The sequence below is a fragment of the Echeneis naucrates genome, chromosome 13 (assembly GCF_900963305.1).
Source record: "Echeneis naucrates chromosome 13, fEcheNa1.1, whole genome shotgun sequence".
Taxonomy (NCBI): Eukaryota; Metazoa; Chordata; class Actinopteri; order Carangiformes; family Echeneidae; genus Echeneis; species Echeneis naucrates.
The window spans coordinates 16,747,496-16,774,626 of NC_042523.1; the positions used below are offsets into that span (position 1 = coordinate 16,747,496).

The 27,131-nt window shown below is 40.0% G+C and overlaps 2 protein-coding genes across 2 annotated transcripts; both read right to left on the reverse strand.

The window, feature by feature from the left end:
• Positions 1–21,499, reverse strand: inppl1a (inositol polyphosphate phosphatase-like 1a). The gene is made up of 27 exons (XM_029517435.1): positions 20,969–21,499; positions 15,583–15,646; positions 14,797–14,944; positions 14,631–14,712; positions 13,143–13,289; positions 12,683–12,773; positions 11,694–11,783; positions 11,089–11,187; positions 9,707–9,857; positions 8,989–9,095; positions 8,401–8,503; positions 8,074–8,270; positions 7,780–7,897; positions 7,368–7,464; positions 7,005–7,143; positions 6,795–6,894; positions 6,490–6,578; positions 6,273–6,354; positions 6,023–6,112; positions 5,595–5,708; positions 5,069–5,245; positions 4,813–4,968; positions 4,595–4,679; positions 4,313–4,399; positions 3,366–4,155; positions 2,811–2,944; positions 1–2,464 (listed from the first exon to the last, which is right to left on the reverse strand). Exons 1-27 carry the CDS (start codon positions 21,139–21,141, stop codon positions 2,359–2,361), a joined length of 3,816 nt encoding a protein of 1,271 aa, XP_029373295.1. The 5' UTR covers positions 21,142–21,499; the 3' UTR covers positions 1–2,358.
• Positions 21,500–24,143: 2,644 nt separating this feature from the next.
• On the reverse strand, positions 24,144–26,034 carry LOC115052942 (folate receptor beta-like). The gene is made up of 5 exons (XM_029517437.1): positions 25,904–26,034; positions 25,675–25,807; positions 25,331–25,519; positions 24,908–25,043; positions 24,144–24,454 (listed from the first exon to the last, which is right to left on the reverse strand). Exons 2-5 carry the CDS (start codon positions 25,801–25,803, stop codon positions 24,180–24,182), a joined length of 729 nt encoding a protein of 242 aa, XP_029373297.1. The 5' UTR covers positions 25,804–25,807; positions 25,904–26,034; the 3' UTR covers positions 24,144–24,179.
• Positions 26,035–27,131: the final 1,097 nt, after the last annotated feature.

Here is a 27,131-nt window from a genome sequence, read left to right on the forward strand (position 1 = left end):
TAGGAGAAATTAGATTTTAATTGAAAAATAAAAACATGACATGGGGGACCAACTTACATTAATTTAAAAGAACCAAAAGTGACTACATGGAGGACAAAAATAAATTGGAGTGTCAGAGAAAACAATGGCAACTCTTTCCATGGTGCACACAAACACAATCACACTCATACACTCACACACAAACACACATCACAGAGAACACTGAAAGGCCGAAGAGGCTTGAAAATAAACCCCAAACATTTAACAGGTCTAAATGGCAGATCCACATTCCTGCATGGTGGTTGTTTGGCCATTAGAGGATTAGACACACTGTACAACTGCAGGCAAGTCACTTTGTCTCAGGGTGCATGTGAGAAACATAATTATAGGATGTACAATTGAAACTGCTACAGCAATAGTTAAGGATTTCACCCTATTTAGTCTCAATTATTCAACAACACGTTCACCTACAGTTTAGAGTTCTTCTCTCGAGGTCTCATAGTGAGATGATTATGTGGCAAAATGCTTTTTAGTCATGAGCTACAAGTGGAAGGGATAGTTATGAAAAATATTTGGTGTGGTCCACTTTGATGAGGAAAATGATCAGCCATCAGCATTGTGTCTATAAACCAGTTTATCAATTTTACTTTTGGCCACATATGAGGAGGAGGAGGCAGGATTTAAACCAAGACCAAATCAAAGTGTGACCACTAACGGAAAACTTAAGAACAACACATACAAATATTAGGTAGAATTGTTAAGAGTGACTCATTCCTCTGCACATAACTTGATTGTCCCATTTTCCCCAGCCTCTGCTGATGAGCTTTATGGAGTAGCAGCACCGCCTGCTGGCTAATCAGGGAACTATCTGGGAACTTCTGGCTGCTTCTGGGCGTTTGCAGAGATAACTTGAATGTGCACAAAATAGGTTAGTGGCTACACCAAAGCCATGTCTGGCAAATAAAAGGCAAATAAAACCAGAATACTTTAAGTCTCTACAAAATATGGCAGGAAAGAAAATTATTGGTGACAAGCTGTTCTTCAGACACAAGAATACAATGATTGTGAATTTTCAGTAAATTAACAGTGAATTTATGAGTTTTGCTGTGTTAACCAACTCCCAAAACACTGCTCCATTTACAAAGTTGTTGAACTTGGGTGATGTACTGTTAAAGTTAGATTTGTCTTCTTTTTCTGCAAATTGAAAGTTAACATCCTAATAGATAGTGAAAGTGTGTTTATAGGAAATGCACTGACAAACCTGTGTGATAGTGAAGTGATGTTTCACTTAGGTGCTTCACTTATAATCTCGGGTATACTTGTGATTTTAGGGTCTTGCCTATTTTATTTTTTTAAAAGCCATCAAACTGTGCAAAGAAACAGTATGATGCATATGCCATTTGTCCACATATGAAAACAAATTAACTTTTAGCAATGGAATCCATTTGCCACAATCTGCAAGTGTCAGAAAACTATAGTGTGAAAGTCACTCACAAAACCAGTGGTGTCAAAAGCTGACAACTAGCTTCATTTAAATATTACAACAGATCAAAGTACTTTTAACGGGTTTGGTTGGTCTGCTCAATATTCCCTTTATCATTTAAAAAAAGTAAAGTCATATAAATATATATCAAGAAATTGAGACAATAAATGTCACAATTTCAAGCTCCTCTCCTGTCACCACTTCTTGTCTGTCTTTGACAGAGAAGCGAGAGGGTTCCTCAGCTTGAGTTAGGGTTTGACATTACTTGTGAGTGCCCCCACCCCCCTACATTTTCCCCATTTATGAGCATTACTGGGGGCAAATCTCTGACAAGAACACACCATGTCTCGGGGGGGGGGGGGGCACAAGCAGCATAGTTTTCAGGAAAAAAAAAAAAACTACTAATTTTACTTTAAACCTGAAACTGATGCTTCCCACATTTAGGAAACTATTCAGGTAATGTTTCTCAGGACAAAGACAGATTAACAAGCTTCAATTCAAGGCGGAAGCTACAGGGGAGAACTGATGGTCACATCAACACATGACCTGCTCCACTTGTGACTTGTATGTCAAATTCTGTCTGGTCAGAAAAATTAAATCTTCACTCTAGGTCTAAGGCTGAGGGGTTAGAAAGTGATGCTTAATGGACTGAAATGATTATCATTAAATAAGGCCACCTATATGACATTGACAACTCACATACAGTACGTGTGAAAAAGGACGTTAGTTCAACGAGTGTTTTTGAAAGTACAAATGGAGTGCAATTTCTCTCACAAGGCACAGTCTGGCATCAATTGGCAAGTTCCAGCTCAGTTCAGTTCAACTTAGGTTTGGCCTCTTGGGACCGGTTGTAACTCCAGGCTGGTTTGGACCAGTTATAGAACATTTGGCACAGTTCATTTCTGTTGCTGCTGCTGCTGTTGCCTGAGACTCTCCAGCAGGATTTGCTTGTGGGCGGGGTCGAACACTCCTGCCTCCTCTAGGTCCTCCTCTGTGATGTCACTGGATAAACATCAAAACATGTAAGAGACAGAACTGGCAGCATTTTCATACAAAATGCACAGCTAAGAATCAATGTTATCTGTGTAGAAATGCACGGAACTATCATGTTTATCAGACTTATGTGGGCTGACAGTGCACTGATCGTGAGCTCACATTTAACAATGATCAACAGAATAACAGGACAAGTTTATTTCTTAATGCCGCATAGATATTGTTTTTGTTGAGATGCTGATATCTTCAGATCATCTTTAGATCTCACTTTCAACCTCTATCATTCCTCTTTTATTTTCACTCTCTAATCCATGCACCATAACAGGCCAACAAATTTGTGCGTGTAAGTTTGTACCTGAGGAATTCCAGATCGTCCCAGCCGTTGTGTAGAAGACCCTGCTCATACCTCTCCAGTCCTAGTCTCTGCAGCCACTCACCCACTGAAGATTCTCCCACAGACAAAGAGGAACTACTGCTGCCCCAAAGTGCCTGAACATAAAAAATGTAAATAGAAAGGTTCAACAAAAACAACTGAGGTAGGCATGACTCCAGCTGCCCCAGAGAATGCCTGCAACGGCACAAGACAGCAAAGATATGCAAAGTGACCAGGCTCCATATTTCATCACCACAGAAGGAAACACTTAAACTTTGATTTACAAATAAGTGGCATAAACCCAGATCACATGTTACATCTCACAAACAGCTACATAAACGATACAGTGAGTGCAATGAAAGAGCCACGTTGGGTCATATTTTAGGGGGATGGGCCTAGATAAGCTGTACATAAAAATCCAAATTAGTCAAAGCGTCCACAGGTGGCAGTAAGTCCAGCATTACATAATTGATCTCTAAACCACTGAAAATAAGCTAAATGCTTGAAGTGTACATGCAGATTGAATGAAACACCCACTTCCTCTGGCATGTCCTCTGCGATGCTCTCTGTGATGGGATTCCGGGGTGGAAAGGTACGGCAGGAATCCAGACCCAACCCTATCGGCTGTCCCCTGAGAGGTGGTGGTGCTGAGGGAGTGCGTGGAGGCTGTCCAGAAAACTCACTCTCACTTAGTGTCTTTGCCATTTGGAGCACAGAGCATGATTGGTCATCCAATGCCCCCGATCCACTTCCTCCCCCTCCCGCTCCCCCTCCTCCACCGCCGCCACCGCCGCCGCCTCCTCCTCCCCCTCTACGGAAACCCTCCCCAAGACCCAACGGGGCACCAGGAGTTGCTGCTGGGATCCTGACCTCAGCCAGGTCTGGGTAAATAGGGCGAGGTTTAGGGAAGGGAGGCTCTGCAACCATCTCCAATGCTGCCTTAGGAAGAGGAGGAGGGGGGAAATCAGGAGGTGGTCGATTTAAAGTGCTTCCTACTGTTCCTCCAACACCCTGAGCCCCGATCACACAAGCGCCCCCATCGTCTTCTGAGGAGCCCTCCTCACTAATTGCACGGACAGTGTGTCCTGCCAAGTGTCTGCGTGGGTGAGGGGGCCCTGAGGCAGCACAGGAGGGTTTGGTTCGAGCTCCAGATGAGGGAGGAGGGGCTTTAGTTGCCTGGGGGTTTGTGGAGGTGGGAGACGGTATGAGTTCTGGTGATAGAGCAGCTGCCGATTGGTTGGGAACACCCTCAAGGATGTAGTAGGCAGGGTTATTGTAGCTGTTCTTGCTGATGGATGGATCACCGTCTGATGCATCCTGCTTTGGTCTTTGTTGTAAAGAAACCAAAAGCACAAATGGTCACTTTCTTACTTACATTAGGTTTCAAAGTCTGAGCTTTTAGCTCTTCATGTTTCTAAATTAACCGTTTATCTGAAGCTGTGTTTTCTCATCAGTATGAGCCAAGTACATGAATGTGCTTCTACCTTGCAGCTGTTTCCTCCTTGCTGTTCCTTTCTCCTTCCTCACTGACCTTGCCCAGCTCCCCTAACTGTTTACGAACCACAGATGGCCTGCAAGTTGGACACAACAGAAGAAATGAAGGACAAACCTTCCTCAATACAAAGAGATAAATATATTTCATTACATTGCTGTACAATTTGACAATTTAAAATGCAAGAGGACAGAGAAAATAACTACTGGAAGCTTGTCTGGACTATGTGCATATTTTAATGAAACTTTTTGCATTTTACTTTAAGTTCACTGACTTGACATATTCATGTCCAACTCTGGACATCATCATGGATTTCCCTTTGGGTCCACCTGTCTCATCCTTGTCCACACTGATCCACTCTGAAATAAAACAAAAAATGTGATATGAGATTCCAAAACTGCTGCTCGCTGGTAAGAAATACTCTTTCTACTACCTCTCAGGGATATCGTTTAAAACTCCAGATTAAGCCTGCAGAGTTCACCACAGATTTACCATAGAGTCTCTCCCTAGTTCCCATCCTTTCGGAGGGGACTCTGACCCTCATGGACCCCCTGATGTTTCCCGTTTCCTCGCCACGGTGGGACAGGTAGGTATGAAACTGTTGAGCTGTGCTGCCGATCATTGACTTCAGGGCCAACACACACTCTCCTAGCAGAGGAAAACACACACGATTGTGTGAAACAGCCTGTCAATTTCAATGAATTTCACAACCACATGTTTTCACAAAACATCAGTACACTGTTAATACCGTAGGATTCGTATCCATCCAGTGATTTCACTGTTAGCAGCAGATGTTGGTCCTGAAGGTACTCGATCTCTGAGAGAAGAGGTTTTAGCGTTGTTAGCTGTTTGTTGGACCAGCCCACACGAAGGAAGTTGACGTTGTCACTGCTCTGACTGTCGTTCTCGTAACTCTTCTTAAACTCTACAAATGAGAAACAGAGAGACAGAAATGCAGGGTGGAGGGGATGAGGGAGAGGACAACGGGAGGTGGGAGGGAGAAAAGGAAGAACAGGAGGGAGATGTTTCTATTGTAATTCATTCAAAAGTATATGGAAGATAGGAGGCGGGGATGCAGCACAGGTCAAAAATGGAGTCTAGCTCAAAGGTATACTGACTGCCTGAGATAGGGAGGGAGGGAGGAAAATACAAGAAGCAGAAACAGATAGTGTTATATAAACCTGTCTGTCTTGTTACATCTGGATGTCTGTCGGGCCGTGGAAAAGCCCAAACTGTGTAGGTAACTGCAAAATGTTCACACACATTCATCTCACCTTCCAGACATGTGGAGTAGAATTCGATGAAGAACTTAGTTCTGCTTGCTGTCTTCACTATTGCTTCAATGCTCTCAAACTCAATGTAGGCCTGCTCTGAAGACTTTGGGAGACCTACATAGAAAAAATTGAGAAAAAGATCTGAGTGATCAGCATAGAATACAAAACACAAATAGAGAATTAGTAATTGTAAATATGTTTTTCTTTTTTTTTTTTCAAACTACACAGAGTCCACTGTTTTAAAATCAACAACATGCCCAAATAGTCTCTCCGTAGGATAGAAAAAGGAAAGACCAGGAGACAGTAGGCAGAAAATTACATTCATCAAGTTTATCCAAGAATCAAGAATATTTATTTGTCACATGCATATTAATTATAGATTTATGACAAAGGGTTTGTCAGTCCTTTGTTAGGTTTTGTTAATGTACCTTTCTTGGAGACAAACTGTGAGGTGACTCCCACCTCAAACGTAGCGAAGACAGGAGAGTGATCACTGGTCACAATATCATCTGTACAGCCTGACAAACAAGAGCCTTTTTAATTCGATCACTGATATTAATTACAGTACAAGTTATTTCTACATGTTTCCAATGTCGAGGGTGAAATTAACTGATATACTGACTTGACATTTGTTGCACTGAATAAAAAAAAATTGTGTGTTTCTGCTGGTGCTCTCACCATAGGAGTTACAGACAATGTGTGTTTCTGGGTATGACTTCCACAGGATCCTGTCACACCAGGATGGAACATTGGTCCTCATCTAGGAGAGACAACAAAGAAAAATAATACACAGTAGGACAACAATAATGAAAAGAAATTAATGTGGGTAACTATTAGTCAGAAATGACTCTGGCCTATGTCTGCCTGTGATGTTTTGTTAAGTTGATAAACATACCCCTGTGGCCTTCTGCTTCTGCCATACATATGTGTCCCTTGAGCCACGTTCATAACGGTAGGTGGGTGGAAACGAAATCTCTTCCTCCGCTGCAACCAACAAGACATATTTACTTGTTGCTGATTTTGTGCCAAAGATTGAAGTTAAGGAAGCCACATCCTGAGTAAATGTTTATTTTTGAGAAACAGCGGCATAAGTTAGACTCGTATTAAAAAAAGAAAGAAAAATAAATCCTGCCCTCACACAGGAATACCTTCTTGTGCCCAAAATAAAACGTGAACTAGTTCTGCCCAAGACATACTGACCAAAACGCAGAAAGACTTTGTTCTTCTCCCTCTCCAGGTTAAGTTGGTCAACCTTCAGCAGGGGATCAAACTCTTTCCTGTTAATGTAGTTTAAGATCTCCTGCAAAAATATACACATACAAACATAAAAGAGACATGAACACACGATAAGCTACATCTGTAGCATTTCATGACTGCACACATATCTGCTTGCGTGCATTCTTTCTTCACCTGTATATCCATATCCAGCCTGTAGTTGAGGTCTCCTAACCAAAAGAGGTGTGTGAAGCGGAGTGAGATGTCAAAGGAGCTCAGCTGTTTGTCTCCTAGTGACAGCAGCCGCAGGATATCAAGGTAGTTTTGGTTCCTCCTGCAGCATCAAAGATCACAAGTATAATGGTGAGAGGGAGCGAAATAGTAGAACAATAATTGTACGTGCATACAAGTGAGTGAGAACGAAACCAACAGGAAGAAAGTAAGTAAATTGTTCAGAACCTGAAATTAAATGGTAAAGATACATGGAAGTGAACTAAAACAAAAGAGATTTCCTCACAGATATAACCAATAATGTGTGTTTGGGGCAAATTTATCTACCTGGCAATCTTCTCATTTCCTGATGTCAAGTGACAATTCACAAAACCAAAAGATGTTCCATTGAACATGAAGGACACACCTACAGCTCCTTTGTTACCTGGGGAAAAAAACATATTCAGACTTTACTTGTATAGCACTTTTCATGCAAAAATAAATGTAGCACATGGTGCTTTACATAGCAATAAAAGCACCCCCATCCCGCAAACATACTTAATATGAAAAATAAAACGAAATATTCAACTAAATTAAAAACTAAACATAGACAGGAACTGATGCACTACGGGAAGGGAAGACTGCCATTAAAATGTAATGTGGTCATGGACACCAAATATTGTGTTTTTGTTAAAAATGTAAGTAAACAAATAAATAAAAATCAAAAGAACAGAGAAAGAACAATAAGCACTGTATTTACCCAATGTGTTGGCGATGCCTGTCTTTACACTGGACATTCCCACGTGACTGATTCGATTCTCATGTTCAGGCTTCACCAACACAGCGATCTTGATGTTCCATAGAGTCTGCACTGCAATCTAGACAGTGAGGAATCTATAGTCATCATTTCTGAACACCCACTGTATAACTGAAATGGATTTTGGAAGATGTGTGAACAGACAACTAGTTTATTCAAGGATGTGACATTCATCATAATGCTTACACATTTACAATCTTTGTTTTCTAAAATGTTTGTTTCCCTTGCTTTCCTCACCGGTTTATACTCCAGTTCCGTCTGGTCTTTCAACATGCAGCGGAGAGATTCCACCCACTCCCGCTCACACACTGAGTTTTCTTGGGTTCCAAACACATAAAGGTCATGAGGGATGGTTACCGTCATCTCATCCAGAGTCTTCCCGAGGCCACGACACAGCACCCATGAGGCCACAGACTTAGGCGAGGGCACAGAGCCTAAATATCAAGGAGCAAAATCCTATATTCATATCAAAAATATTAATGTAATGCTCTGGACCCGTTGATGATAAGGATGGTAAGTCAGTACATCATACTATTAACGCTATTTGTTGTGCATGTATCTAACCCATATTCCAGGTGCCTATGAAGATGGAGATCATGTCTGGCTCATCCTGGTTGGAATGTTTGTTCTTCATCAGCTGCAACAGCTGGCAAAATGCCTCCCGCTTCTGAAAAACACAAACACAAAACAGTAAGTGGAAGATGCCACAAAAGGCATCCTGTTTTATAGCTGAAGCACTTAATGTTTAATAATCAATCGGTGTGTATGTGTATATATGTGCTTTCCTTATGAATTCAGATAGTATGTTTTAGTATTTCTTGTTTCCTTCATTAAAAAAGAAACTTTTAGAGAAAAAAGGCAATGCAGAGATGAACTGAAATCACATTACAGGAAGAGTCTCAGTGGAAAATGAATTCAGGAAATTAGTGTACAAGTCTGTACCATAAAACTTTTGATCATAAAAAATTTAAGGGTTGAGAATTTCCTGTCCTGTGTGATTGTGAATGAATGCCACTGTAATGGTACTGGTAGGTGTTTGTATGTTTAAATGACTGTCTAACTATAAAAATGTACTTTTGAGCTTCCCAGAAATTATGCCTTACAGAGAGTACAAGTATGTGTGTGTGCGTGCACATGTGCACGTGTGCAGACCTTGGCACTAGCAAAGATGAAGTCTTTCCTCTGGCTCTTGTCCTTCTCCTTCTCAAAAACAATGCCTAGTTTATTCTGCACTCTCTGAGACTTGATCAGCTGACGGACTGAGACGAAAACAGTTAGACAAGAGTTACAAGGAAGTCAAGCAAAGATAAAAAGGTTTATAAAAGTTTAAAAATAAGGAAGGGAAAAATGAAACGAGTCAAAATTGTTATGAAGGTTGTTATTAAATCCTCATATGATTTAAATGTCTTTACCTCAACTATGCCTAAAACAGATACAATTAGAAAATAATTTTTTGCATCTAATTTATTTAATTACTTATTTATTTAATCTCTGGCTCTGAAGTCCAAAGAAGCTACAACAGGCATGATAGGACGCAGATTAATCAGACATGTTACTCCAAGTTTCTTGTAGTGTTGTGTAATGTAGGTTTGCCACCCCAACACCATCTCCTCCAACAACATTAAAAATAAACATACACACATTTGTTAAAAAAAAATCTTAACTATTCATAGAAAGAGCTTTCATATTAAAAATGAAACTTGCTTTTTTTGAGGTCATCATCTTGTAACTACAGCAATCATAAGACAATGTATGTCCCTAGCTGTTTTATGACCTTTGTCATACACATTTCTACTTGCTTAAATCAAGAGGAAGACGCTGATTACTTATCTCACAGTTCACACAACAGTGCGGTGTGTGGGTTTCTCACTTTTGTCATGTGTGAAGGTCGTCCAGTCCTCTTGGCTGTCTTTCACCTTCTTCATCACTACCAGTCGCCCTCCCTCCACATCCACAGATAGAGTGTATTTCTGACTCTTTCCTATCTTTGTCAGTTCTGCCAGGTAAACGTCCAGTTTTACCTTCAATGGACCAGTGGATATAAATATTTATGTAAGTACAGAAGTCCCTTTTACATCAAAAAACTCCTTCCACCACCAGGAGTCTCCAAAGTTCATGTGGTGGAAAACTCAACACCCTCTTCATCTAATTTTATTACATACACAAGCTTCATTGGCATTAACACAGAGAAAAGTTATATTGTGAAAAATAAATTATTTATATCATATATGAAAATGTATATATCGAAAGCTATATTATGGATGGTCATGGTCATTTTCTCAAAGAAGCTAACCTTTGTGTTCATCACATACTTGGGAAATATTTTAATTGACGATTTTGTTCCTTTGAATTCACATCACATATACTTACAAACAAATAACTCTTCGTTTTTTTAATCAGTGGCATTTAGTTCTCACTTTGAGTCACCTAAATGAGTCTGTTTGTGTTATTTGCCACATCTTAAACCCATCTCTTCAGTGTAACAGCACTGCAGTTCCTGTGCAACAGGAAACTGCTGAGGATATCACCACATAGAATGCAGACTTGGCTGACAGCTAATATTTCAAATCATTCATTTCTCCTCCTCTATCTCATCTGCTTCCCAAAGTTTTCCCACTGACATGTATCTCTCTACTCTTTTTCTTATGACCTCTATTCACCTTACCCTTGACTCAATCTGTATCCATTCATATTAGTCTTATTTTTTGTGTTTTCCTCTCATTCCCCACACAGCCTACTTGTTGTGTCTATGAGTCATGTTGGTTGTGCACTTTGGAAATTTCCCCCAAAAAATACCTGAAAACAAACACTATACTCTTGTAACCACTATACAAATTAACATGATTCTTACATTTTTATTGAAGGTTAATATGATACCAAAAGCGATGAATCCAATTTAATGCTGACAACATATTATGTCAATGCCACAGGAAGTTCATTTCAAACATTCCTTTGGACTCACATCAGCAACTTCTGTGTTTTGAGGCATACTGACTTCACAGCCAGTTTTACTGTCATTTAGCTTCAGTCTGTCAAACAAAAACGTTCCTTGATCATAACATTTGAATAATTTAATTCATAACTGACTACCTTCGTGGTGTAAACCGAAACAAAACAAACACACAAAAAAAAAACCTAAAATCAGAACTACCCTTTATACTGACCTCCATCACCTTGCAGGAAAACAATTACTAAGGCCAGTGTGGGTGATGGGTCAGTTGTATGTATGTGCGTGTGTTCGTGCTTGCATACCTCGAAGGCCTGCACAGGGATTGCTTTGCTGTGACGCATGGAGAGAGGAGGAGGGGAGCATGGCGAGGACAAGCTCATGTCCTGAAGAGCTTTCAGAGCCTGAGGCAGAGAGGGGGAAATCAGAGTGGGGGTAAAACAATTGGTAAGGATACAATAGAAAAAAATGAAAGAGGGGAAGAGACACGGACATAAAAAGACACAGAGATAAACTGTATTGTTTTCAGCTGTAGTGTAAGTATCAACAAGGAAAGAGTTTTCCTTTTCCTGAGGGTGCTCCAACAGGAGCAGAGAAGGCGGAGCCAGTGACATCACGAGTCAAGACACAGAGCTTGATTGCAATGGGGTCATTTCCTGCAGAGCAAACTTGAGACTGTTTTTACAAGCCAAGTCAAATTGACCACCAAACGTGACAGAGCTGGCAAAAGTGATTAAAGAAGCTTTACTTTTACTGTTGACCTACATGACAGACCCTCACGTGCTGAATTGCATATCTCCAGGGGTCATTTGGTAAAGAAAGCAACATACATACATGTGCACGCGCACAGAAAGAGAAAGTCATCATGTTTGAGAAAGCCAGCTCCACATGACTGATTATGTATATGTACCTTCTTCTCTATGGAGGACAGCAGGTCTTTGAGAATTGCCAACTTAGTAACAAGGTTCTCCAACTCCTGGTCTCCACCCTGATTCACTGACTGTTGGGAGGAAAAAGCATTTAGGAACTAGTTTATTCAGGCATTCATTAAGTGATGCAGATGTTTTAAAATTACAGTGTTAGATTGTTGTCAAGGCTGCATAATTACAGCATCCATGTGCGAATAAATTAGTTTTTTCATGACTATTGAAGTGATGCCATCGGGAATTAATAAAAAAAGTGTTTTGCTTTCTGTTAAAATTGTGAAATTCATCAGCTGATGGCAGAACATTTCTGCAGAAGTAACAAGTTTAAAAGACGCAAGCTGGTATACTGATCATTTGCTTTTCTTCATATCGACTTCATATCTGTTCAGTTCTGAAAATCTAGAGAACACAAGATACTCTGCTTGTATCATAAACATGTCAGGAAAGTTTTAAATGTGTTAGTCTGCATCACGAAGTGTGATGCTGACATTACAAATGCATTTGTACCACACAGACAAACAAAAAGAAATCTGAGGGAGTATTTACATAGAGTTAGTTTCCTGACCCAAAAATGGGGAAATTCTTTTTTCCTGCAGATAAATTACTAAGATATTTCCCCTGACATCCACTTTTATGTGTGTATGCTATTACATGCAGCATACACACATATAGTACAAATAAAAATGATCTGTGACCACATTAAGGAGTATCTGTTTCTAATCTGTCTGGCTCCGCTGTATTCAATGAGTTTTACTGTTTAGTAAGTCATAATCAAACATTTTTCCTTGTCACTTCAGGGTAACTTAAATTCAAATTATTATGACATATTATATAACAAAAATAAGTATGTTTTATTGTTTGTATCCAAAATTGGTCCTGGTGTGGAAACATTAGGAAAAGTAATAAAATAACAAAGACAAGACGACCTCCCTCCATTCTAATCAAGTGAGCACCCAAAGAGGAACACTTGTACCTGCTGGATCATCTTGGAGACCATAAAGGCACTTTGCTGATCAAAGACTTTCGACAGAATCTCCAGACCAGACAGAACCTTATCCACCTCACTAATAAGAGAAGCAGAAACAGATTCACAAAAAAAAAAAAAGCCGCTCTGAATCATGTCTTTGTTTTATACAATTCAGTTTTTAGTTTTCTTTGTTTATGTATTGCATATTGAGGATTGACAACAGATGATTAAGAACCATGGGATTCAGTTTTATTTTAGTTGCATTTTTCCCATAAGCATGAATGAGCAATATGTGCCATTGTGAGCAAAACAAAGAGATGAGGTGGCAGGCACATACACAGAGAAAAATATCCTTAAAAATATATCATGCCAGCAGCCCTAAACAAATACATTAAGGAATACATTTACTTATTAATTGGTCTACAGAAAATGTGTGTATTAATATATGCTTATGTGTTTGTCTTACCCATTAAGACGTTTACAGGAAGCCACTAATGTTTTGTTGAGGTGAGGCAGGGAGCAGGCTCCTTGTTTAACTGCTTCAAGGTCCAGAGCATAGCTGCCCTTCAGGTATTCATGTGAAATGGTGCTCAGGCCATTAGCTGCTGGGATACTAAAACAAAATAAACTTCAGTGGATATATATATATAAAAAACTATCCTCACAGCATGCATATAATGACACAACGTAAGACTACAGCCTTGTACAAAAACAAGCCAAAATGACATTCATATGATTAGACACGTCAAAAAACGGGAGTCAAACTACAGATCAATCATATACATTGTATTGGAAAAAGAGAACTATTATGGGCATTATAGTTGCCATATTTGCAAGTCGTGTGATTATGAGAATGCTATCTGTACAGTTGGGATTTTTAGAATCACCTACTTCCTCTAAATTGACAGACTGACATTTTAAACAACACACGGACTTGCATAACCATGTGACTCAACAGAAGGCCAGGCTAGGATTTGATATCTGCAACTAAAACCTCAGCTTTAGTATCTACATCTGTATTTACAGGACTTTATATGGTCAACACTGTGGCTTCCTAGTAAGTCATACTAAGGCAAATCTGAAGGGAAAATGAAAGCTAATGGTATGTTCCCTCACTGCCTCTGATCTATGACTCATATTGTGGTAACATTGGTGGTTTATTTAAGTGTAATGTGTAATAATGTAATATTGTGATTTCAATGGCAGATTTATACTTTTTTTCCATGACTACTTCACACCAGACCAGTGCTGTAAAAAAAATTGGGCATGTTGCTGGATTGGCTTTATCTAAAGTTGACACGGACTGACACAGACTAAGGTTACTCTTACGCAGATTTCTCAACTCACCCAGTTTGAGAAAAATTTTTTAGGCAGTTTGGTAACTGCCTAAACAGCAAAACTTCAAAGGGACATATTAAAAGAAATATCAGCCACTGGTATTTGTTGATTCAATTACACAGACCTGAACAGCACACCCACACATATACAAATCTGAATACACACAAATAAAGCTGTGCAACATATGTGAGCAATGTGGTTTCCAACAGGACGTGGCTTTCCCTCTATATGCAAACAGAGGGGGGGAAGGGGTGGCAGAGAGGAACAACAAGGGATAATAATGAGTGAGTGTGTGTGCGTGTACACTAATGAACACGAGTGTAAGAGAATCATTGTCATGCTCTGTGTCAGTATCTAACACTATGTGTATGTCGTGACAGAAACTGAGAAGGCGGTAGAGTGGATTCCTATCACCCTAAGTTTCATCATTAGTTTTACATCTGAATTCTATTTATAACATAATTACATTCACATTGAGACAACATCCTTCCTGTGTGTGTGTGTGTGTGTGTGCTGTAGTTGTAGGTTTCTATTGCGGCTACTAGTGAAAGCTCCATGGTTAGCACAATGGTCAAATGGTTCTAGAAGTAATTTCTAATTTCACATGTTATTGTACCTGTCTGTGGGTGTGTCTGTTCCAGGAGGTGTGGAAGTGGAGGCAGAGCGAGGGGGAAGGGGCGGCTTCTCATCTTCCCCATCTACCAATCACAGAAAAGCAGAATTAACGTGTGGCAAACAGGAGGCCACTGTGACTGAGTGTGCTTCTGTGGCTCTTGACATACCTGAATAATCTCTGTCATCACTGACAGCTGTTTCTTCTCTGTCCACGGGGTAAAGCAAGGTGGTGACCAGACCCTGGCTGGGCTGCAAGTACAATGACACCAACTCTGGCAACGTCTTAAACCGCTTAGGTTGCACCCCCTGAGATGTCTGAAAGAAGGAAAGAAGAAGAAAAAGAGGGAGGGACGCACCAACAGAGACAACAAGAGAAGAAAATTTGTTTTCTAGATGGCATGAACATAATTATATCGAAACTCTTTGGCAATGAGCGGTCATGTTATTGAAATCTCTGGTGGTCCCTATTGTTTCACATTTAATGTTGTGTGAGCGCATACAACCCAGCAGTCTAAATATAATTTAAACCAGGAAGAATAGTGCCAGTAAACATCGCCTGCAAACAAATTCAGTACCAGAGAGTAAAATTAGACTTTTAGACTCTCTGCAATGTCACTGACCGTAAAAATCATGTTAAACTGAGACAGCCACATAGATCGTTGAAAGCACCATGTCATTGTGTGTCAGCGTTAGAAAGAGTGTGACTGTGCGTGCGTGTGCGCGCCAGGGGGTGGTGAGGACTTCACAGCTGTTGGGCACAAGGCACAAAGAGGCTGCTGTTGGTCTGCGAGATATGTGAGAGTGAGAGAGCTCAGAGCCAACAAAAGCATCTCTGCTCGCCAGCTGCTACTGAAGCAAATACAGTTTTTGCTGCACACATGAACACACACTTAACCCCAGTGGTCTGTGTCTGTGGGTGTGTAAATGAGTTTGTGTGTTTGTCTTTTCTGTACCTGTACAGCCAAAAACCCTTCATCATCTGGGAGGATTCTGTATGTGTGGACATGCTTCTGAAACCTGCAGAGACAGATAGGTGGAGCAAACGATGGTCAGAAACTTTGAGGGAGGAAGATATGACAAAAAAAATGAAGAGACAAATTTGAAAATGTTGGTTTGTCTTTTTTGGATTTTATTTTAAGTCTCACAGTGGCACACACACTCTTGTACTTGACTTCAGTGGTTAGAAGTGTGTGTACATATGAATGCTAGGGGGTTCAGCCACTGTCGAGAGCTTCAACCTGTTGCTGTCTGTCACAGTTTGGAGTGGACTTTTTCCTTACAGTAGCCAATATCCTTACAGAGCAGAACAGAGTTGAAAGTACTAAAATTACAGTGATGGTGCAAAAAGATATCCAGTTCCTGCTTAAATCCCTCCCAGAATTTGTAGTGTTTTCTTTCAATACACAATGTGTGTCAAACTTCAGAGTTTGAACTGCATTTCTGATTGAACCACAATGGGGTTTTTTTTGTTGTTGTTGCTGTTTTTTTAACCGAGCATGAATCAATGCTCTGACATTGGGATTACACAGTTGTGACTACATGCCTGCAGCTGCAAACTGGAGTTTAATGATTTTTATGTCTGCACTTGATGTCTGCTCAGTGAACCGGGCACACCGTGTCCAATTTTGCCAAGCAAATGTTGTGGTGGATGTCTGTTGGTGTATATATATATGTGTCATGGTTACTTATTTGTTTAAAAGTGTGGGTGGTAGGATGGAAGCCTGTGCAGAATATAGACCTGCTCTTACTTTTACGTATATACTGTTTGTGTGTACACTAAATAAGAGATGGGTAGGATTCACCCTGCCTTGTCCACTCTGCTGTTTTTCCAGTCTTTCTGGGTCAGTATCCTACCAGAACTAATACATAAACTAGAATGGAATATGAAAGTGTTTTAACAACAAACAAGATTTTTTTTAAAACACACCCAAATGACAAAAACAGGTACAATTACCGCTTCAGTTTCTAAAAATTAATTATAAAATATTTTACAATAAATGTGTTAATGCTGCATTCAGCTTTTGGACTATGGCTTCACTAAGAGATTGTGAGTTTAGAGCCTGCTCATTATTATCATCAAAACTTCACAAATATCCCATTTGGGTGCCTTTCTTGGTTGGCATCATTGCTTTCATCTGACAACACACAGTAGTTCAGAATTAAAAAAGACCACACCAGCAGGAAACAGAACAGATTCTGATTCAAATACAGCACAACCATTAGACTGATGACAACAATAGATCCACATATCACGTCTAACAGTATAAACTTGGCATTTATTTACATTGTGCCTCTATAAACATCATCAGTGAGGTGAAGTGTTCATTTTATCGACCTGGACTGTGAAACGATATTGATAACATAATAAAAACACAATACACTTAGGGTCCATACACAGTGTACAGCAGAATGTTTTCCACTGTATGTGTGTGTATCTTCCTGTTGGCAATTGATGAGATTCTCTGTTGGTCTGGGAAGTAAATACTATTGTTTCAGTAGCTGCAAACTTATCACAGCAGGAGGATGCTGGAGAAAGAGAGAGGGGTTTATCATGGGTCAAACATAGACACAAGTGAATGTGTGTGCTGTCAACAGTAGTCCGTGTTGAAAATAACGACTGCCTCTGACTACCTCAACCCTGCCCTGAGTGCCACCTCCTTTTGCTGTGTCTCATCCAAACAAACACACAGTTGATGATCTTCTTGGAAGATCATATAAGAACCAACATTGGCAATTTTGCGTTTGGCAGTAATGCGTTTGTAAATGTTTTTAAACGCATTACTGGATATTAATAACACTGAGGAAATACATTTCCTCCTTCACCGGGCTGTTGTCCACTTGGATCACGTACTACCCCACCCCCTTCCAACTTAAACATGTGAATTAGCAAAATGTATCAATGACTAGCTGTGATATTTGGTCAGATGTTCCCAAATTATTCTATTGATACACATAATATATTTCAAATTGTTACATGTTCTATGATGTACAAATCAAACTACAAAGTAGAAACTTTAGACCTAGGTATCACAAAATATTAGTGAACCTTGACTCTTATTAAGGAACACTGATATTGTGAATACACCATCACTTACCAATGCCTAACTCCTCAAGGCAAATTTTACTGAATATAGGGCTGGACAATAATTTGATGTCAATAATGTCAATATATATGGAGAAATACAATGTTTTAATATCATTCTCAACAAATTTCTGATATTTCAATAAACATGCAATTCCAGTATTTGTCAATGAGTGAGGTTCACTACAGGGTGCTGCTGCCACTTCATGCATCCAAGCCACGCAAAAAGAGCATAACGCAAGATTTTCTGTAACTTTTGTAATGCTCATATTAATATCAGATTATGTCGTATCAACTCAAACTAATAAATATCATGATATAAATTTTGGCCATATTGTCCAGCCCTAACTGAAAACATGCTGTATTCCCATTTACACATTTTCCTGGTAGACAACAATTTCAGAGAATATTCAAACTTTCAAACACACACAGAAACACAGAACCACGTTTGAACCATTGCATGTGGGAGTGTGCTGAATTGTTACTACAGAACATCTTCCTGACAGAAAAGATAAAATGGAGCTCAATATCTGCACAGATTTATTGCACTACATTGGGTCCTATATACTACGTATTATTAACACCTTATCTATGACGGCTGTATCACATAAATAAAACATATAGCACTTTAATAATAAATGCTGTCCACTTACTTAAAATCTGCATGCTTACATGCAGAAATCTAATTCGACTTGCATGTATGCCTAGTAAAAGGAAGTGAAAGGCAAAGAGCAACAAACTTGCCTAGGAGTAAGGCCCATTGCTACTGAAACATCTTCATCCAAGTCTATTCTCAGACACAGTGGAAACACACTGATCACTCATAAAGGAAGTACACACGTCTGTGCATCTAAGTCACGAGGGCAAGTTCAGCAAAAACCCTGTCTAGTTTTGATTTTAAAAAGCAGTCTTGGCATATGTGCATTTATGGGTAGACTCTAACAAGAGGTCACTTGATAGAGCAGTTAATATGAGCTACTTTCCACATCAAATCACCACATTGACGCAGTTGTGCACATCCACAGTGCCATGTTGTAGTGGAGTAGTGGAGAAAGGTAATCTGACCACATTCACCAGAAATTAAAGCTTTAAAACGGTTACAGTAACATTTCAGGCTGTGTTTTATTTACTTTCAGTTGAAGATGTAGTGGGGCTCAGGAGATAAAGAGTCACTCAACCTCAAAAAGATCTGCTATGTACATTAGTCTTCAGCCTTCCGCTTGCTTCATCAGAGCCATGACTAAAAACAGTCAACCATTCAATAGCCTGGACGCTTTTAATGCCTCTGGAGATTCACAATTTACTTCCTGTTTTTTTTTTTTTACACAACTAAGAAATATTTGCAAAAGGTGACAGTTGAATGCATTGACATTATAATATAGCTCAAGGGGTTGTTGGAAAATACTGGCATACTGTTCTCCAAGATAGAAAAAAGTTGTTGATCAACAGTATTCCATGCAACATGTGTTGGGATATTTTTAATATTGTGAGCTCACTGGGTGTGGTATGAACTACAAAATATTTCATTTAAGAAACACTAAAAGTGGCAGCTGACTTGACTCTCCTAAATTTTGTAGTTTACAGTGTTTGTAAGCTTGTAGACAACAGTTAGGATTGGCCCAAGCACCACCTGTGACCCTGACATAATTTGTCAAATTTCTCACCAAAACAGATTTTAGCAACCATGAAGTACACTTTCTAAGAAGAAACAAGGTTGATAATGGGATAGGTGAAGAGGAGAGAGGAAGGGAGAGGTGGAGGGAGGAGTAAATCCAGAAACGGCTGATGCATGGATGTGAGGAATGTTGTGGGTCATAAGAGTGACCTGTTGAATTACTACAACATCCAGTAGAGAATGTAGAAAGAATGAAAGGTATATTTTGTTACTTGTGTGTACAAACTAAGAATAATTTTACAGTGGCCTTGGTAAAAATGTCAAACCATGTTTTGGGGGATTTACACATGATGGGAACAGTATTATCTATACATGATCATCATCGAATGCAGAAAATATGAAAGACTGATCAACCGTCAAAACACCAGCAAATTATCACAACGTAAGAGAGGAAACAAGTACATGCCTTGCATGTTCAGCATGACAAATGACACAGTTCAGCTGTAATGAAAATTAATGAGTTTGTTTCGTGTTGATGAACAGAACACTTAAGTATAATTAGCTTGTCAAACAATGACATTGCATATGCTCTGCTGGTGTTCCCATATATACACACTGAACTCAGTATGGGGTAAACTTTCAGAAAGGGGATTTAGGTCAAGTCAGTACTCCCATGGGACAGGCCTTTCATTGACTCCATCTGCACCATCAGCCGTCAGTACATCTGTTTAACCTAGTGTGGGATCTGGGTGGTGACATGTGAATCATTTTGGTCACTTGTAGTTTTTACAATTTTAACATTCCTTTTCCATCGCTCATCTGACTTGACTGAGTCATTGAAAGTGCTGACTGTATTGTGTCTGAATGGAAATGTGATTGTCTGTAATGGAGGGTGGGCCTTTCATCATTTCTTTTAGCAAAGAGGGTACCCGGCCCACCACCCCAGCCTGAAACTGAGAAACTCTAAGCAATCCTCATCTACTTTTTTTTTTTTTTTTAATATATAAATGGCTACTGTGTGTAATCCTTCAGCTAGGCGAGCTGCCTCCCTGCAGCACTGATCTTAAACGAGCCTTCAATTAAAACATCAGATGCTTATATTTACCTCCACCAGCACTAAGTTTAATGCCAGCAGGCTGAGAGTAGCAGTGTGCCCTGTAAAAAAAAAAAAAAGGCTCCGTAGGCGACCACATCAGACTGCAGACAGACAGGGACAGCCCTGAATTTGTGTGCCTACAGGAGTTTTACTGCCACACACACACACACACACACACACACACACAGATATATAGACAGACAGACAGACTCTCTCCCACTCATTTCCCTCCAGAACAAAATAAACAAATGCCTTTCCAACTAAAGCAATTAGATAACGTGACGTGCAACAGCATATGGTCGCAGTGTTGCTGCTCCAGGAGAGTTTGTGCAAACATTTGTATGTTCTCTGCAGACGATGCAGTGACTTGAACAAAAACGTCGGATTTCCTGAGGGCATGGAGGCTGACTGCTCAGTCCAAATACCTTTTAACTGAACCGCTGGCAGGGCACCACCTTTACTCATAAACAAAGCAAAGCGAGGCCACACACACACACACACGTTTAGCTCGTCCAGGCTTTTCTTTGCTGTGATGAAGTTACTTACAGTACACACAGCGCGTAAGCCCCATTAACACTCTCGCTGTCCCGCACCAGGAAGCTGCCGTCTCTCCCGGCCCGGGCCAGCAGCTCCTCGGCCGCCGCTCGACTCAGGTCCCGGTGATACCACATCGGCGGTGAGGGCCCCAACGGAGAAACCCCACCACCACCCCCGGCCATGGCCACAGCCCTTCAAACCGGGTTTAACTTCAGCTGCTTCCCGACTTTCTCCGGGTGGGGGAAAAAACGTAATTTCCTCCAAAGCAGAGAAATAGTCCAGGCAGAAAGTCGTTGGCGCGGAGAGGAGCGTTAAAAGTGGACGTTGTCCCGGCGGCGGTTAGCTAGCTCCAGAAACCGACGGGCTTTCCGGGCTGATTTCTCGGCTGGCTGGTCCTTCAGCAGGCTCCGCCGTCTGTGGCCGACTCAGTTCCTGAAAGACTCGGCAGCCTGCTCTCCTTCCCGGAGCCGCGGAAACAGGGGCATGCAAATCCGCGGCGGAGAGCGGGGACGACCCGCCGCTACACCACCAGCAGCACCACACGCTTCCTGCGAGGACTTTCAAAATAAAAGGTACCGTCAGCGGATTGACGACGGAGGGCTTTATTCTTTAACCAAACTCATCCGGCGTTTGTTTCCTTTCTTGTCTTTGTACAGGTGGCTTGACGCAGCTCTCAGGCGGGATAAACACTGAGAAGGAGAGAGGAAGAAGGAGGGATGGAGAGGAAGAGAAGTAAGGGAATGAACTATTAAATTAATCACATTTATTGTACAATTATTATTTAATATTATTCCGTCTCAAAGAGAAATTAGGCACTTTCCACTCCTCCGCATTTTTTCTACCATCGGGTTAAAGTACAAAATACAGAATGGGCTGATATCACACAACATTGCAAAGCAACTTATGAAGTCAAATGTGTGTATAGTATTAAAGATTACCAACCTCCAACGACCTCTTGTTTTTCACTGTCACGATTCTATCAGCATGATAGAAGCCAGTAATATGAAATACAAATTTATTATTTTTGTACTCTATGGCAGGGACCATTGCCCATTATGAAAACTATTACTTTTGCTTTTGATTCCCATTGTACCCCTGTGCTTTTCTTAAATCAAGTTTTAAATGTTGAACCTTGGTTGGTAACTCAGTGAAATTGCTGTTTTTGCTCAAAATAAGTGCATTTCCAGCATAATACAGCTTTTCACTTTGTTACAGCATTATCCACTGAATCCTTTTCAATGACATGGGTTCAAGAGCGATTTTATAGCTTTATCTGCACTTCAGAAAAAAGTGAGCCAGTTAAGTCCTCCTTTCAACTATATGGATGAAATGCTGCTGCTGTATGTAGCTGGTTGTAGACTATGTGGTCAAGGCTGCATAACTGCCAGAAGGTTGTCTTCTTTTGAATATTATTGTAACCTGCATTCACGGGGGGGGGGGGGGGGGGGGGGGGCAAGCTGCAGTAATTTCTCAACACAAGCTCCATTCCAGTTATGCAATCTTTTCTTTTCCAAACCACACATACATAATCTCCCACAAGGTGTAACTGACCCCATGTGGGCCAGACTAACAAACCACAAGAAACAGCCAACCAAATTTGAAATTCCCAGCAATTTATTCTGCCTTTTCTCTTTTATTTTTATATTGTTTTTCAGCTACTTGCCCTAAAAAAACATGATTTCTAAAATGTGGAAAGGACCCCGTCCGAGAGAGGGTGGTGTGTTTTGCAAAAGACCTCAGAAAAGCTGAGTATTAATAGCCATAGCCATCCCAATGCTATTTCTGGCTATGGCATCACACTATGCTTGTCTTTCTCTCTCTCTCTCTCTCTCTCTCTCTCTCTCTCTCTCTCTCTCTCTCTCTCTGCGCATGTGTGTGTGTATACATGTATCCACATGGAAAAATCATATTAGCGTCATGCAAGATGTAATAATAATGATCATGATAAAAACTACTTGGTTTGCAAAATAAAACAGTGATGCTGCGATGCCCATCACACATCAGAAAATGAAATGATTGGAAAGGACAAAATATGGATAGACATGCTTTGGGATAGTCGCCATTCTTGAGGTTTTGTGTTGTGACCTGCAATACCTTTGTATGCCTCTGTATTTAGGCCACACTACACTATGTTTACATCACAGATTCAGATTTTCAGGCCCAGCTTGATATACTGGGTTGCAGCGACATTCTGCAGGTTCATACAAGGCTAGCATGTCACTGCATACACTTCATGCAAGAAAAAGGCAATACACTGGGCTTCACAGCCGAACTTACAACTTCTCAAATTAATGTTGTCATCAAGAAAGGTGAAATTGTCAGCCTCAGAAGTGGTGCAGCATGTTGTCATGTCTGATCTCTGTCACTGGGGAAAGCCGTAGCCTTAAACTTAAATGTAGACTCATTTCAGAAATAGTGTTCATTTTAAATTTCTAGATTGATTATCTAACTCTTTGATTCTGAAAGTACAGAGTGCACCAAATGCGCTAAATGTGTATCTTAATTTATCCTTTAGCTGCCAAGGACATCTTTCACACATCAGCTGACCAATCAGAAGACATAACACAAAGCTCTGAGAGGACTTCTTCACACGTGGCATTGACGCACGCACGTACACATACACACACACATTCAGGGGACCAGAACCCCATAATTACCGAGCAGTAGAGCCCACTGTTCAGGCCCAATGTAAAGAAACCTTTTCCCTCAAAGCAGATCCTGGGTCCCTTTTACAGCTTCCTCGTCAGTGGCTGAGGTTATAAAGGGGTTATTAAGCTGATCTATAGTCTGCATTTAGGAGACGTACCATCCCAGAGCTGTGCAGTAATACAGTATGTGATCTGTGCCTTCATGATTTGTCCAGATGGACGTGTATTTTTGCTTTATTTTCTTTAACCATTGACTTTCAGTTGACTACATAGATTTCCCCAGACACAAAACAGATGTGCTGTCTTCATTTTGGTTACTCTTTCTTTACATTTTAGAATTTTAGTGTTGAATTAGTTAGTTTGGTTTGTGTGTGTGTGTGTTTGTGTGTGTGTGTATGAGCTAACAAATGGAGGCAGATTGAAATGTAGTTTTTCAAGGATGCAAATTGGAGCGTTTGACTATCTGTGACTCAGAATAGGGCAAGGAACTGAGACAACAGAGATAGGAGAGCATTTGAAATCAATTTTATTGGTACCTGTACAATGATACAGATCAGCATAAGGACAGTGTGTTAGTACATCCTTAAAGAGAGAAATGCAATAGCGAGAAGAAGTAGCTTTGTTGATGCAAAGCTTTGGCGTTGCTGTGCGTTGTTTAGGTAGTACTCAGCTACCTTCCTGTTGGGGTTTGGCCCAGTGAACCAGAGCTGCATACAGCGGCCTGAGCTTTTGGGGAGGGTGGTATAAAGGTAGGAATGGAACCAAAGTTCTTCACACATTGACTTTGGTGTGGGATAAACTTCAGTCCAAATTCTGCACGTGCTGCCTTCGGGACATTTGTTAACACCTGTCACAAAGAGAGAGACAGACAGTTTTAGAAAGAGCAAGATAATTACAGCCCCAAATATTCATCAAACATAAATGGAGGAATTTCAATCTATACATATCACTACCGCACTATGTGTTTGGGCGGTCGAATGTTTTTTTTAATGAATATTTTTGGGTCAACTTATTGTGCTAACTGAATAAACCTATTAACACTAGCATGCAGCTAAGAATCAGTCTTTGTCAGGTCACAACTTGCCACAGCCTTTTAAACATCTAAATTTAATTTAGATGTAGTTATAAACTATAAGATCGCCGCAGGAGTTCATGTATGTATACGTGGCATATTGTGTAGATAGTTATTAATGGTATTTTTTTTTTTTTTTACCAAATGTAAATGTGCTTACAAAGGTGTGAAATGAAAGTGTGTGTTTACCGACTGGTCTACTTGTGCATGTATGTGCTTTACACTCACCGGAGCTCCAGTCCCATCCTTTGTGCCAATTAGACTTGCAAGTGTAATCATTCTTGCAATCTTCCCACCAGTCGTGGCAGTCCTCCATACACAGAGGCACATCTATGATACGCTCCTTTCGCCAGCTCTGATCTACCTGCACACACAAGTCACCCATGTGTATGACTCATAATTTCATCAAAGAGTTGCTATGACATACAGGTTGAGGGTCAAAGGTCTCTAAAAAGATTTAGAAAGGCACACATTGCACAGTCTGTCTCAGAAAATCACTTCAATTACTATAAATACATAGAGTTATGGCAACATTCTGGATATTTGGCTTCGACTCGCCTGATGAGTCCTTTCAGAGCTTTCTTATGCTGCCATCTAGTGTTACGAGGACAGACATACAATCGAGACTGAGGAACATTGTACAGCACGTACTTGATGTATCCAGGGTCCCAAATTTGGGGAACACTCATAGAAGCAGACATCCTGGATGAAATGTTTCTTGCACTTGGGGCTCATGACATCACAGTGATTCCAGTTGAAGTTGTACAGGTAGGAGTTATCTTTGTGGGCCCCCACGGAGGTGTTGGCAGTGCAACATGCATGGTCACGCCAGGGAGAGCACTGGAAACAGAAAGAGGACACTTTATACTGTTGAGCATCAACTGAGATTCAAGAAGATTGGGTAAAAAATAAATAAATAAATAAACAAAAAATCTGATTAACTTGTTCCATCCACATTTATTGATCTTTCCCAGTTCATGTATTATATCCGTCACCTGAAGGTAAAGTTCTCCCTCAGGGCCGGGCTCTGTTTTGTGGTTTTTGGAATCCATACACATGTTGAGTTTGTCCAGTGAAAGAGTGCCACTGGTGAGTGCTAAAAGCAAGGAGAGGACAACCTGCATGGCTCTGCAGAAAGGAGGCATCAACATGGATCAATCTCAGTCAATCTATTACTCAGTCAAATGTAGTTAAAACAAACAAACGAAACAAAACAACACAAACCTTAAAGATTTTGAGATAGCAACTTCAGACCTCTTCCTTGTTACAGTAGCAGTGTCCAAAAATATGAAAAAGCTCTAAGCAAACTTAGAGGCGATTCAGTAATTTTTAAGGCATGCAGTCGAAATAGGGTCCTCAGGAATGTAGGTGACCTTGTAGCTGCCTGATTTTATTACTTTTTAAAAACATCTGACAGTGGTGATGAATATGTGGGACATATTTTGAGCAACCACAAAATAATAGTAAATATTTTTCAAAACTTACTGTTTGTAGTTTTTTAATACATATTACAATGTACTATTTCATGTGGTAAAGATATTATTCAATTTAATTATTATTTTTTGTTTTTTTAATCAAGTTGAAATTATTATCTCCTATCTGAGGACAACTGATTTTGCAGGCAATGAGCCAGCATATACTCATTAAATTAGTAAAAAACAAAAATAAACCTATAAAAAAACTTTGCATATGTGCAAAGGACCCCCTGATTATAACCTTGATTCTTTTTATTCAAGGAAATGGTATTAATTTCCAACAGAACTAGCACATTTCTTAGTGGGACATGTTTTTACAAAGGTTTCAAGAATCAGTGAGAAGTGACTGAGAAAAAAGACTTCTACAATCCCATGTATCCACTTGACAAATTATTGTAAATATATTATAATCGTCAAAGATGAGATGGCCAATCATCTTACTAGCCAGTAAAAATAATCGCTAAGCAGTACCTTTAAGTGGTACGGTGGCTTATATATTTTAAAAGAAATCAAAATTTGCATCGCAGACCAAACACAGGATCGAGATCAAGAAAGAAATATCAACATTTCCAGCGTAGGTACATCAAGAGACCAATAAAATTTGGTAATGATAAGAGATTCACTTTACCTTGTTATATTTTGTAATGACTCGTGTGCACGTGTTGAGGGAGAATTCTAGTCAGATGGTGTGTTGAACTTTGTGTTCTGATCAAAAGTGCATGTGCAGTACACTGTAAAAAACAAAAAAAGAAATTTCACAGAAATGTACTGTATTATTTTACGGTAAGTATAAATGCTATAAAAATACAGAAAATTATTTTTATTAAAAGTATTAATCATAAAATAAAGGCTATAATCTGTATATCAGTATAATAGAATATTGATTTTGTTTTGGTCTGTGACCTTCAGCTCTCACTGCGCAGGTTTGCAGTTGAGTTTGAAACGGTTGGGATGAGGATCAGTACCTCTAAATTGGA